Raw genomic sequence first — 15,087 nt, 5'->3', positions numbered from 1 at the left:
GCAGCCTCACCAATGTTGAGCAGAGCAGAAGAATGATATCCTTAGTCTTGCTTGAGATGCATCAGTTGATGCAAGCCAGTGTATTGTTTGATATGCCAGCTACAGCATCACTCTGCCAGCTATACTATTGCACTGGTAGCTTATGTTCATTCTGTGGTTAATCATGACCCCCAGGTCTCTTTCAGTTCTGGTGCTAACTAGTGTAGCACCACCAAACCTGTAAGTATGTGGCGGATTGTTTCTCCCCAGATGGAGCTCTTTATGTTCTCAATGCTAAACATCAGATTTTGATCTGCCCACCTTACAAGCCTGTCTACTGTGTTCAACTAATACCAATATATATAGTGGTGTTTCATTTTAATCATGGAAAATGTAGAAATTGGATTTTTTAAATCAGAATTTGAAACTTTTTTTTTTAAAATCAGAGATTATTTCCCTACATGCCCAGCAGCTTCAGGCCATGGCCCATCTGTATTGATACCCTGGCAGAGCATCCTAGCACCTGTCTGCCTTTGACCTGAGCTGGATCTTTCTGGCTCACCTGTACTTTCACAAGCAGATCCAGTGGTGCAGTTGCACTTCTCTTCTATTGTGTACATCACATACCAGTGGTTCTGGTTCCCCATGGCCATGGATACCGGGGTCTCTTGCAGAGTCTAAGGCATAGCTGGAACCCCAGCCTAGCCTGGGACTATTGGCTGGTCCAAGCATGGAGCAAGTGAAGAAGGGGTGACCTGCCTACCACTGCCACTGTTCGTAGCTGACCCAGGGATTGGGGAAGTCCCAGGACTGCTCTTGCCCCTGTCCATCCCGGGGCTGTGAGAAGTGGCTATGCAGGGTGCCAGGCTCAGCAGCAGGTCCTGATAACAGGTCTCCCTCCTCCTCCTCTGCATTTTTCCAACTGGATCATGAAGTAGCAACTTGGGGTGCCAGGCTTGGCTGGGGACAGCAGTAGCAGTGGAGAGCTCCTCCATTTCCAGCCCTTGCTTCCAAGCAGTGGGGGACACCATCTTTGGGCAGATAGTAGGAACAACTGGAAGGGGGACTTGCTTACTGCCAACACTCCCAGCTGAGCCCATCTCCCTGTGCTGCTGCTCATAAAAGCCCTGGCTGGAGAGGGGAAGGAGCAGCCCTGGGGTTCCCCACTGCCCCGAGGTCAGAGGGAGACAGCAGTGACAGTGGGTGGGCCCCCCTTCCTGCACCTAGAGGCAAACCCTAGGTAAACTCTGTTGGGGGGGGGGCGTTAATGGGAGGGGAGGTCCTTGAGCTGAAGAGGAGAGGGTGACAAGAGAGGGGATGGCTGGGAAGGAACTGTAGCTGCATCTTCTGTACCCTGATTTTCAAATTCCTAGATCTGTCCATGCCTGCTTTAGGTATCTCACTTCCTCTCTATGGGCAGGCATACTCAAGCAGGTTTTTCTAACCACTAAACTCCCTAAAGTGTTTGAGAAAGAAGACAGGGTTTATAAGAAAAGTGACAAACAAGCTGGGTGCCAAATCCTTTCATTGTCTTGGGTCAGGGTGGATGGGGCTCCAAGGTTAGGAGAAAATAGGGGTGCTCTCAGCCACAGTAGTTAGGGCTGCACATACAACTGATTTTTTTGACTGAAACACAACATTAAATGAAAACCATTCAAATGAAATGGCAATGAACATATTTTGTTTTTTCCTGCCAAAGTAAAAAACCTAAACATCTTATTTACAGTAAAATATGATGAAACTTTTTATTCTTTTCTATTTCCTCTTATGAGAAAAGCAAAGTAAATGGTGGTCCAGGTTCACAAAGCACCTAAAAGAGAAAAAGGTAGTTCAAGTACATCAAACCCTCCCTTTCTTGGGGTTGAGCAGTGTCCCAGGAAGGCCCAGCGATTGGGTCACTCTCTAGAGGAAGAAGTGAAACCATTAAGCAAACAATGGAGGGGACTCACCACTTTATAAACAGCATCTGACAACTGCATTTCATTTGTTATCTCCTACCCCACAGTAATCTAATGTGAAACTGCAGAAGTTTACCCCTGTATGAAGAGGTACCAAATTATTGTGATTTAGCTTTCACTAACCATAGAATTGAGCAGACAGTTGAAATACCACAGATTCAGCTGAACTTCTCTCAGTCCTTCCCCTTCCCTTTTTCAGCTGGTATAATTACTTCATCTGCCCATGCCCTGGGTCTCCCACATTGTGGGTGACTGTCCAAACAGAAGGCTACTCAGCAAAAGGGAACTACCAGCAGCAGTATATGCTGGCACCACATCACACATTTTTGTTTTCTTGTGGGAAATTATTTGGTGAGCTTAATGCAAAATCATGAATAATTTTTTGATAACTAACATTACTCTTTTTTTTTTTTTAAGCAAATCAGTATACTATTTGTCAAAAAGATGGTAATGGTATTTTCTCTTTTTTAAATAAGAGCACCACTGCCTTGTTTCATGATGAGATTCCCAGCTGAGACCCAGTTTCTTCAGTGGTTCATGTGATGGATATGCTGGTCCATTGCTAATAGCTGCCTTTTGTGTTTGAATGTGTTGCAGAGTTAAAGCATATCTGAGATAATGCCTTATAGCAACTGATATTTCAGCACACTAAAATCAAACTGAAGACACAGCAGAAGGCAGCCAGGGCCGCCTGCCCCTTGTCACCAGCATCCCTCACCTCCTGAGCCTCCTGGCTTCAGCTTTCTCTGTCAGAGGGACACTGACAGATGGATTTGTTGATTTAAGTTACTGGGTCCTGGGCTGCCTGCCAACTGGGACTTACATACCCAGATCAATGGCATCTGTGTTCAAACCTGCCACTGCTTGGATGGGCTTAGAAGTCATCCAAATCCTGGGGGCTCTTGGGACATTTCCCTGGAACCTTGTCCAAGCCTATGCATGCAAGTAGCTTAAACAGCTCCATTGCAAACAGGTAAAGGTATTAAAGAGCATACAGCAATTATTTGTAGGAAGGGAGCCAAATGTTGCATTGTCATTGAATATCCCCCCCGTCTTGCGTGAGCTGATGGGAAATTGACTGAATCTCTGGACTTTTACACATGCTATTTAGTGTTTGCTCTTACATATTCATTTTTGCCACTCAGGAACAGCATGTTTATATGGGACTCTACCTGGAGAATCTGGGTTTAATACAGTAATCAATTTCTGATCCCAGATTATTTTGGTATTTTCAGATCAATGCCAACATTTCAAACAAAAATTATATTTCATAATATATAAACCTGAATTGTCATGTATATCAGTATATTATTTTTTTATGTCCAAGATTGCAGAGAGAAGAAAATTAGTATGATTCCTTTTTATGGGAAGTTTTTCCAGGTTTTTTTAAGAGAACATAAGAGAAATTACATTCTTTAAGCAAAATCTGAGCTTGTAGCACAATATTACATATTACTTACATTTACAACTTAAAATTAATTATACCAGGCCATCCCTTGCTATATAGCTTGACAATCCCCAAAGTCTTTTGATTGAGTTGAATGTTGTACAAATTAGTGATGGGTCTTTTAATGGTTGTATCTTCTAATTGTAAGTCTTAATTAACATTATATGATATACTATACTAATCATAAAGTCAAACTTATAGTTCCATTTAGTGTTTAGTTTAAAATGCCAAGGACTTGATTAAATGAGCTAGAATATTATGAATAAGATTTAGAATCATCTTTGGAATGTCCCAAATTACGAGATACATAGTTACAATTCAGTGGTGAATGAAATGATCTTTGTGCATAATTTTTATAGCAGTTCAGACACCATATGAATGTAAGATGATATTGATATTACTACTTATAAAATGTCTTAGTTAATAATGGTTTCCATTGCTTTCATTGTATAGCTTTGGGGTACATACTTCAATAAATGTGTTCAATAAATGTAAATAAATTATTACTATTTAGTAATAAATACTATTAGATTTACTAGTAACTAGATTTACTAGTAGCTATTTACTAGATTTGTTAATTAATCTATTACTAGATTTCTGCACATATGCAAAATAAACATATTCTAATGACTAAAACAGAAGAGAAAGATGAACAATTAGTACATTCTTCTTTTTTTTTTTTAATCTAAAAATATAGCTCCTTTACCATATTGTACAAATCTTCTAGATCTATAAAACTGGACCAGAAATTTAATTTCAGGATTTCTGGTGATATTTTACATACTTCTTACTTTTTATTAGGCAAAAATGCCATTACTAGTGTAGTAAAATGATGGAAGGTGTCATGCCAGGCCTCTCTTGGTCTTCCCTCTGGTACCATATAAACCATTATAGCTTGTTCTGTGGTCAGGTTGTTGGTAACTAGACTGGTGCCCCCACCTGGGCTTGTCTGGGTCAGGAGAGTTTGTGGACACCTAACAGGACTAAAAACAAGACTTATCAAAGGGTGGATGAGCTCCCTGCAAGCCAATGGCCATCCATACCTGGACAGGAGATGAACACCACCAGGTCACTCCATCCAAAGAATCACCAATGATGCAGAGCAACTCAACTGACCTCGTTGGAATAGCGAAAGGTTGTTACAGCATCTCAGGTGCCCCAGTGGTCGCAGCAGCCTCAGGACTGACCTGCCCTGAAATGACACAAGATCTGAAGACAAAAGTTTCTGACTTCTGATTCTGCTGCTAATGCATGTCGTTCAGCCTTTGGCAACTCATTTAGCCCCTCTCTCTCTTTCCTCATATCTACAGTGGAATAATAATGGATAGGTATTGGAAAGGTGCCTTGAGAAGTAATTATCAGATATATATTTTGATAACATTAAGCAATAAGTATTATTATGGCCCCTCTACACCTTGTCTGAGTTGGAAGCAAAGAAGGTGTATAAAGATGAAATGTTATGGGGGAATTTTTCTCTCTCAAACATCAAAAACATTCAGTTAAAGTTTCAGGTGAAGGGTCAGGTAGCTCTTATTCTAGCAGAACTAGTTTATCGCATCTAATTATAATGAATGTGAAACACTGTGGTAATTCAAATACTTTCTTTTCTCACTCATACACAGTCTCTTTTCTCTTTTGGATTTGCTTCCCTTCTCTTTTTCTCTCCATCTCCTATCTTTTCTGCTTCATGGCTATCATGAAGAACAGTCATCTGCCAAACCTGACATTTTATCCCTCATTTGAACTGCAGTGCTTAGTATCAGAACTATTGTCTTTAAACAAACAAAAAAATATTGTGATTGCTTAAAACTGGATAGAAATTCACAAGAAAGGCTTACCCATTTACAATATTTACTAGAATCTGAGATGAGGTGTTGTTCCTAATTCAACATATGGAAAAAAGCCTCTCATCTTGGACTTGAGTACAAGCCATGGGGATGGGGGTGGGGTTGGGGATGGGAGGATCAGCTGCAGCTGCAAATCTGACCATGGGTCAGGATTGGAGCCACAGCTATATTCCCCTCTTCACCACCTGCTCCACTCAGCCTCTGCTCCCCCACACCTCTGCTCCCCACTGCCACCCCCCTGTTGTCTCTGCCTCTTCACACTGCCACTGCTTAGCTTCCTGTCACAGGCCCAGCTCCAGCTGGTGCTTTGCTCAATCCAGCGGCACCTGCAACTCTGGCCCTGACTCCAGTACTGAGGCTGGAGCTGCCACTGAAGTTGTTGCATGGCTGGGCAGGGGCCCCAGTTGGACCAGGAGCTGTGAAGGGAAAGTAAGCAGCAGTAGGAGTGGGGAGGCATGGAAGCAGCACAGGCAGCAGGCATTGAGGGGGGTAAAACAGGGTGGCAGGCAGCAGGGGGCACATGCTAGGAGGACTAGTGGTGAGGCAGGTGGTATGGGGGACAAGTGGCAGAGGTCAAGATGCAAAGGGACTCAGGTACTGTAAGGAGCAATGCAGGGGGGTCACGCACCAGAGGGTACAGGCACTGTGATGGTGGGGAATAGACAACAATTGGCAGGGTTCGGGCCATTTCACTCCCCTGTCACCTACACCCCTGCCCCTGCTTACCCCACTGCAGTGGTGGGGACCAACAAATGTAAGACAGCCCTTCAAAAATTAGATTCTAGGCATAGAAAGTTGGAACATTTATAAATTTTCCATGTCTAGAATGTAATTATTTGAGATCATCTTAAATTCAAAGTAGTCTTGGATTATAGTAAATACAGATTAGTTTAATCTTATTGTTGTATCTTCCCAGACCTAGAAACCTGGCACATGGACTTATTAATTTTGTTGATTTGCGGTGAGGACAACAATGTGTTGTAAATGAAGTTTACGTTAATTTACTAAAATCTTCTGCCAAATCTCTAACAAGAAGTAGTTCAGTGGAAACTTCTATGGTTATTTTGTGATATATTGCCTTCCATAACTCTTAAATCAACTCAACACATGGGATTTAATATGGCTTTTCCATTTTGAACACTTTGTTAAACTGGTTACAAAGTAAGCAGCACAAAAGAAAAAGAAAAGTACAGCTGTCCAAACAGATTTCACAAGACCAAGCCAAATCTAGGGTAGGCATTGGCCCTTTCTCAAGGGCAGGTTGTGACTAACCAACCTGATTTCCTTTTATGATGAGGTGCCGTGTTGTAGATGGGGAAGCAGTGTATATGATGTACCTTCAGTTTAGTAAGGCTGTTGATGCTGCCTTCCATTACTTTCTTATAAATAAGCCAAGCAAATATTGTCTAGAGGGAAATAATTTCAATTTGTCTTATTAATTAGTTCCATCTAAAGAATATTTGTTTAGTTTGTTTATAAGTGTATAACTGTTTAGGTAACTATGCTCAAAGAGTGGTCACAAATGACTCGGGGGGGGGGGGGGAGGGAGACTGGAAGAGGTATCAAGTAGGCTTGCCCAGGGGAATTAAATACATAAATACAAAATAGGGAGCAACTGACTATGTTTCTAGTACTACAGAAAAGAACCTAGGGCTTATGGTCAAGCTGAACATGAATAAGCAGACTAGTATTGCTGGAAAAAAAGCAAACTCTAATAACATACTTATTAATAGTAGTGTTGTGTACTAATTGCAGGAAGTGATTTTTTTCCATTCTATTCAGCAGGAGAGATACCTCACATGGAAAACTATGTTTGATTCTGGGTACAGCACTTTAAGAAAAAGGTGCACAAATTGGAGAGAGTCCAGAAGAAAATACCAAAAATGATTAGGTCTAAAAAAAAAAACAATAAGGATAATATAGGATTATTTGGTCTAGAGGCAAGAAAACTGAGGGTGGATTTGTTAACAGTCTTCAGATACTAAAAGGGTTGTTATAAAAGGGATGGCATTCAACTGTTCAGTGTCCACCAGGGATAGAACATGAAGTAATTGGTAAATTACAGGAGATTTAGGATGCCTACTAGGGAAAACTGTCTGATAATGATGGCGGTTAAGCACTAGAACTGAGTATTTAGAGAGGTTATAGAATCTGTCAGTGGAAGATTTTACTTGCAAGTTAGATGAACATTTATTCAGGATGTTTAAACAGAGGTGATATTGTCTTGAGCTGGGGGTTGGACAAGGTGACCTTTTGTGATCCCTTCCAGCCCTACTTTTCTATGTTTTGGTACTATTTTAAAAAAATGCTTAAAATTGTCTGCGGAATCCTAAACGTCAGGCAGGTTTTTCAAAAATGCTAAGCATCTAGTCATACCTTTTGCATTATTAGAAATGGGATGGCAAAGACTCTGGATAATGACTGCTAACCAGCACAAAACACATTTATCAGTTCTGTTTGGGAAGGATTAGGAGGGGATGGGAGAAAAGAAGGGAGAAGGGGAGAAACAAGTGTGTGGGAAGGAGTATAAAAAAGAAAATTCCTTAGGAGGCTGGGGGCCAAAACAGGAAAAACATGAATATGGAAAGAAGAGGAAAGATGGGTAAAGGAGTTATGTAGAGAGAGAAAAGAGCAAAGAAGAGCTTATGGAGAACAATATAATTTGTAATGGGGGCCATAGAGGAAATAAGAGAAGCCGTAGAAACAATACTTTTTTCAAAGGATGGTTATTCAAATGAGCAGAGGAACTAAAGGCCTGGATTGAAGAATGCTTTAGTATATTTTTCCCCTTCATAGATGCTTACAGACTCTAACAAAGTCTCTGCATAAACTTCTCTGATAGAGAAGTACCTTAAGTCAGGGGTCAGCAACATGCAGCCTGCAGACTGAATTTGGCCTGTGGAGCCACAGGATCTGGCTCACAGAGCTTGAGGGCTTTGCCTCTGCCCAGTCCCAGCACAGTTGTAGGCAGTGAGGAACTGCATTAGGGCTGGACAGCTGAAAGCTGTACCTGCATTGCCACTGCTTCTCCCTGGCCCCCACATCCTTTGGCTGCAGTGTAAGCAGAGCTTCCAGCCAGTGGGAAATTGAGCTGGGCCTGGGCAGCTTCCAGCTGCAACTGGGGGGTAGGGAGAAGCAGCAGCAGTGTGGACACAGATTCCAGCTGTCTGGCCCTAGCTCAGTTCCCCACTGGCTGGAAGCTGTGCCCATACTGCAGCTGGGGGGGAGAGGGGACAGCTGCTCAGCCCTGGCACTGGCTCAGTTCCCCACTAGTTGGAAGCTATACTTGTGCCCCAGCCATGGAGCAGTGAGGGTGGGAAGCTGGGAGAGGCAATGACAGTTACTTGCCTAGGCATGGGGTTGATGCACTGCTGAAGCCACCCAACCCTGGCTGGACTGGGACCAGGTTGTTCCAGCCCACAGTCTATGAAGGTTGCCAGCCCCTGCTTTAAGTCGTTCACCTAAGACCTCTTTTCCATTTTTCCTTTAATCAGCCAAATGGCTCTTCTAAAAGATGTCTTTAAGTTTTCAAAATCTTTGTTTAAGCATGAGCCCCAGCACAGGACAATTATGACATCAAGTTACTTTGACAATCTACAGTATGTTCCATCAACACGGGATATACAATGGGTTTAAATTGTAAAGAAACATGCTGTTTAAAGCTCTGTTAGAAAATGTGACCATTTCTGTAGAGTAGATGACAGTCAGATTTTTTTTGGCCTTTGGCCCCACTGAAAGATTATTCCATACTCTGAAATTGGAATTTTTCTGTTTCATTTCCTGTTCTCTCTTCTTCTTGCTATGATACCTAGACAAATTACTGTTTTCATTTGTTTGTTTGTGCTACTCTATGCATTGGCTGACAAAAGGCAAACAAGGATTTCACCTAATCGAGAGGAACCCTCAAGTAGCACAAAATTAGGGTTATCATATGTCCTGGTTTTCCCAGACATGTCCTTTTTCTGGGTCTTCCTATCTCCATTCGTGTATCTCTTTTTAAATATCAACAAATGTCTGGGATTTTGGTCTGCTCAGCATCAAAATTTTTCCTGGCATTTCCCAGCTTGCCCTAGCAAGGAGCTGCTTGGGATGGGGTGATCAGGGGAAGGCTATGGGTCAGGAGTGAGGGGTATCAGCAGAGATGGGGGGGCTGTGGGTTGAGAGTGAGAGGTACCAGCATGGTCTGGGGGTGGGGTACCATGGGTTGAGAGTGAGAGGCAGGGGCAGGGCAATGGCATATCACTTCCTCCCCACAATTATTTTACCCCCTCCCCAACAGGTGTCCTTTTTTTAAAAACTGGAAATATGGTAGCCCTAACTGGTGTAGCCAACTCTACCTCATACCCTCAACATAAGAGAGAAAGACTGAGTGGGAGGAGAAGGCCATGTCATGAATGTGAGGAGAAGGATGGAGCGATGTTGCTCCTCTATTTTGTTGAGGCAGCCATAGACAACATAACCAAGGGAGATGTAATTTACATCAAAAGCTATTTTAGCTACCAGCAGGTTTAGAATTGGAAGAGTAGAAAGGTTTTACCCAGAAAGAACAAATAGAAAGATCATGTCATAAACAACAATCTGTAACATCATGTAATAAATCAGGAAAGACTAGAGAATCCCAAATGTCTAGTGTTAAAAAAAAAAGGGAATAAAATAAGCAGAAAACTGTTTATTTGCTTCTTAGAAAACAAAACTGCCTGTTAGGCCATCTTCATACAGCTTCATAAAGCAAAAAGACCAACACAAACGACCTAAAAAATGAATGTGCTCTCTGCTCTTCATATCATTTTACTCATCAAATCAAAAGGTATCTTTAGTCTTAGCATTTGCCCTCAATTATCAAATGTATTTTCATTAACAATACTAAGAAAATGAGTTTTTGTTATCCTAACTATTCCTATCAAGAAATAGTTGACAAAATATACATATACATGGGAAAGTAAACTACTGTAACTTGGTTCTGAATTTATTCAACTACTCTGAATTGATTCAGTCTTTGCAGGCTAGTCTAACCTGCCTAGATTGAATCAGTTTGCAACTGCATGGACAGTCTCTCTGGACTGAAGAAATGCAGGCACATGCCTGCAGTGGCTTAGGTAAGAAGCCAGGGAGCAATAGAGTAGCCCTCCCTCCCCTTCTACAGTGCTGAACTGGGGTGGGTGGTGGCCAGGCCTCAGCAGGATGCTCTGATTAGGGAGGGGTTTAACCCCCACAACCAGGCCTGCACAGTCCCAGTCAAGGAGCAGGAGTGTTGCCAGCCCCCAGAGAACACTCTGAGGCAAAGTGAGGGTGTGCAGTGCATACATCTGTTGATGATGCTGAGCTTTTCAATCTTCCTTTCCCTGCTTCTTCATACTGTCTGCAAACAGTGAGCAGCGAGCAGTGGGGGTCTGCAAGCAGTGAGCAGCAAACAGGGGGAAGCAAGGCAGACCGTGCTGTGCCTGCAGTCTCTACCAGAGCTCTGGCTAGGGAGCAAAGGGGCAGAGCCATCCCTGTTCTCTAAAGCAGAGAGCACAGCCCAGGGCTGCAAAGCATCTGGGATGCTGGGGGATTCTGGTTTAACTTAAACCAGCAAGGGGCCTGGGACAGACATTGCATAAATCAGTTAAGTCTGATAGTGCATTCAACCAGGTTTATCTTAAACCAGTTTTAGCCATTTTGAAACTGGTTTATGTGCACCAAACTTATGTTCTGTTATAGGTTTAAACCAGTTTCTGATCACTTCAACCAGTTTATGTGTAATGTCTGTCCCTTGCCTGTGTTATTGTAAAGAACATAGTTCTCCATCAGATTCTGCACCATACATACCTGTTTCTCTTCAAACAATGCATCTGTTGCTGCTCCATGTTTCATTGGTTTAACAATGTGTGTCTACTAATGCAGTTTGCATTGTGAAAGGATTGTATTTGTATGCCCTTGACTCTAGGATCACAGATCTTTCATATATTTCTAGTCACAGCTTCAGTAAAAGAGGAGATTGTCTTAAGTTTTGCTTTATGGCTGAATAATATATTTTTTAATAAAAATGTAATTCCAGTAGGAAATGGTATATTATGTTTAATAACTGCAGTGAAAATGATGCCACTCACTACACTGGAATACAATAGATTTGATGGACCTGATCAGAGAGGAGATATTTTTACAATAACTACTATGCATGGAATGCCAGGAAATGCTGTGCTCGTGGATTATTGTTCCATTAAGCAGATGAACAGAATTTGGATGTTGCAAGAAATTCTCTATGCCTGATCAATTAGTAAGAGGATCAACCTGCATATTTAGTCTGAGTAACTCTGGAATCTGGTGCTTAGAACTGCATAGAACATGATGTTTATCGTTCAACTGAGCATTTTTCTTTTAGTTTCTGGTATTCTTGCTCATTTGCCTGTACTTTTGCTAAGGTATATTTATGACTATGAATAATTTTTTACTGTTCTTACACATTTTAGGAAAATATAGGCAGCCCACACAGTCTCCTAGTTTTCTGTTCTACCTTTTGTACCCTAGCTATTTTGCAATATGCTATTTGCTTTGAACTTGATAATTTTATCATTCATTGTAAAGGAAAAAAACCCTTTTGCCTCCTGGAAGCTTGTGATTTAGTTTTAAGTCAGATGCAGAAGTTATGAAAGGTGAAACTAGGGGTTCTACAAGGTCATGCTAACAGTGAACAATAAGGATTAAGATGGGGAAAAGACAGGAAAATGATTAATAGCAAATTATAGAATAAAGTAAAAAAATCTGCTTTAAAATGTTTTAAAATGTTGTAATGCAGGTGTTAGTGGCCTTTAAGAAAAACAGTAACAAATAATAAGTTGAGAGGTTCATTAGTTTATTTAAACCTAGAAGCTTTGTATCAAATAGGTGAAAATAGTTCCTGCCAAAAAAACCCTAGTAGATCCGGACAGATATATCAGGTACAGTACAAGTACAAATATAATGGCAAGCGTAGATTGCCAGTAGGGGTGTGCAAAGTGGGCCTTATTCGATTCAGATTTGGATTCGGCCCAAATCAGAGACAGTAATTCAATTTGTTGATTCAGATAGCTGTCCCTGATTCAATTTGGCCAAATCCGAATCTGAAGATTCAGTGCTGATTTGGAGAATCAGCAATTCAGACATAGACACAGCTTTAAAAGTTCTTTCTACATATCTTGAGGTACCACGTATGGCTTGTGATCGCTGCGATGTTGGGGTGCATGGAGCATCCCACAGGACTGCATGGGGTCCCTCCACATGTTTGGCAGTGAACCAGGAGTACTTCCAGTCCACTTCCAGGTCTGCTGGGGAATGTGCAGGGGGGCCCCTCGGTGCCCCCCCCCCAACTCGGCTGTCAGCCACAGAGAGACCCTGGGCATCTCCCCCAGACCCAGGAGGCACCAGTCACTGAGTCAAGGGGACATGGCAGGGGGCCTTCTGCTCACTCCCCAGTGGTCCACTTCCAGGTCTGCTGCCAAGCACGCTGGGGAGCCCCCCACGCTTCTGTGGGATGCTCCATGCGCCCCAGCATTGTAGCACTCATGAACCCCTGCTACCTAGAGGTATGTAGAAAAAAACATTTAAAGCTGTGTCTATGTCCAAATCTCTGAATGTTTCCAAATCTCTCCGAATTGATAAGGAGGGTTTTGACAGTACTAATGTGTTGTTAATTCACAACAACAATCAGGTGGAAGATACTATTTTCCTATTTTATCTAATCTGCTCTTTGAGACCTTGGACCGGCCATGTAGTTGCCTCCTGTGGGAAATACCTTCTTCATTGGGCAGTCCTGTTGGTTCAAATGGAATTAATTGAAGTAAGGGGTATGAGCAGAGGATGATGGAATCTGACCCCAAGCAAGTATCTAAGTCTTCAACTACTGAACTTATTGAAACAACTGACGTTTGTTCCAAATGAACTTGTTTGCTCCTTAATTAAGTCATTGCTTGATAAAAACATTATCAAAAATAGTTTTGTGTTTCTTTAAAAAGTTCAGAAATGTATCTTTTTATAGTATAGAATATAAAATCTGGCAGTCTGCTTTAATAAATCACTCACTCCAGTTGTATTTCTTTTCTTTGAGTCATTCTGTGATACCTTGGATGTAAATATAGCAACAAACAGAAAGGGAAAACAGTTAAATAATTTAGAGTAGGTGAACTTACATAAACAATCACCTTTGTTTGTTTCTCTGCAGAAAGAAAGGAAGTGAAGGTGGGAGAATATAATGCTGTAGCTGACACATTGGAAATAATCAACAACACCATCAGGTTCCAAGGTAGGACAAGAAACTGAAAAGAGGCACAAAAATTACTTGGATTACTCACAGAGGATATGCTGTATAGAGAGATGTTTTAACATTGTGCAACTAAAAATATTCCTATAAAACTGGGTGGGTGATTTCAGAGACGGTCTAGGGCCACTTCTTTATATTGTGTGTTTTATTTTCTTGGGAGCAACATGAGAGGTCTGAGCAGCAAGTAGTAAAACTTCAAATGTATTTTATTGTGTTAGTAGTCTCCTTTCAACACTTATCATCCTTGATGTATGTGAACGGATAATTTTCATTGTTTCAGTTGGCTTCAGAACTTATTTTCTCTTTTGTCACACCTGAATTTTATACCTGTGTTATCTCCACCAGCCCCTCTCATTTGACCACTGCACTAATACATTGTATGTGCATAAATAACGGAACTTACATTTCCTCTTTGGCTGTGCCTAGACTCCAGTCAAAAGGTATATTGCAGCATTAGTAGAATAACCTGAACCTACCCTTACTCCAGCTACAATGGCAGTGAAGACCCAGCAGTACAGACTTAGTATGCCACTTGAATATGTGTCTAGCATCCATCCCAGGCGTATATGCATGGCTTGTGTTACCCCATTAAAACTGGGTAGCCCTTTGAGGCACAACTTCATGGCTTTTGTCACCTGAGCTGGTTAAATTCAAGCTAGCATAGGTATGCCAACCCACCCTGCAGTCATGCTTCCACTTGTAGGGCAGAAGGACCCACGATTTTTGGAGTATACAAAGATGCCAGCTGTCATTTTAATATCTTTAGATACTTTTCAGAAATGAATTAAAGGTCTTTCCTGCTGCTAATAGATGCAGGGTGCTAATGGTGAGGGTCTAATCTAGGTCTCAGCTACAGTTTCTTTGTGCTGCTCTGGATCCCCAAGTAACAGTAGTCCTGGCTTAAAAGATTCTCTGATAATTCCTCCAGCGTGAGACAATGGTTGGGTATAGAACTGCAGTTTCTGGTCCTATGCCCTGTCCTCCTTGCAGCCTTTCAGCAGAAGGGGTATATCTTCTGTATTATATTTTTATTCTGTTCATCATTGCCTTCCTAGTTGTCTGAAGGACTTCGCCTTCTAGAAAATACATGACCCCTTTATTAAAACTGGGTAGGCCTTTGAGGCATGACATTCCTCATGGACTGCTCTTACCTTCAAGGTATTTTAGTTCAAAAGCACGCTGCTGCCATTTTCTGCATGCTGACACACATTTTGCCGCTTATATAACTGCATGCTACACAGCGCAGTGCACATCTGCTCGCAGGCGGAGCAGACTCTGTTAACTGAGTCTGCTCCCACCTGCTGGATCTTCAGTGCATTGCGGGACAAAAAGGTATGTGTATAAATGCCTAGTATGCCTGTAGGGAATTACCCTAAGATAAATAATAAAATAATGAAAGCTTAAAAAAAGTTTCAGTTCATGTCTTTATCACTACCATATGTTACAGTAGACTATGCTATATAACTCATTTTGATCAAAACTGAGGTCATGAACAGGTGTTACATTTGTGCTGGGAGAAAAGCCTTTCTCCTGACACATGAGAGTATACAGTTGTTCAGGGGATTTCAAGATGAGACTTTT

At 41.7% G+C, this 15,087-nt stretch overlaps 1 protein-coding gene across 1 annotated transcript in view; it reads left to right on the top strand.

Annotated features, from left to right (window-relative positions):
- The window catches only part of GABBR2 (gamma-aminobutyric acid type B receptor subunit 2), a 989,086-nt gene that overhangs the window by 665,200 nt on the left and 308,799 nt on the right, over positions 1–15,087 (top strand). Inside the window, exon 9 of the mRNA XM_090039096.1 lies at positions 13,408–13,488. Within this exon, the coding sequence (XP_089895222.1) occupies positions 13,408–13,488 (81 nt within the window). The remainder of the gene's footprint in view (positions 1–13,407; positions 13,489–15,087) is intronic.

This window comes from Crocodylus siamensis, chromosome 3, assembly GCF_052110815.1.
Source record: "Crocodylus siamensis isolate JL-2025a chromosome 3, ASM5211081v1, whole genome shotgun sequence".
NCBI lineage: Eukaryota > Metazoa > Chordata > Crocodylia > Crocodylidae > Crocodylus > Crocodylus siamensis.
The sequence above is the reverse complement of the archived record's forward strand: the minus strand, read 5'-3'. Positions and strand labels throughout refer to the sequence as shown.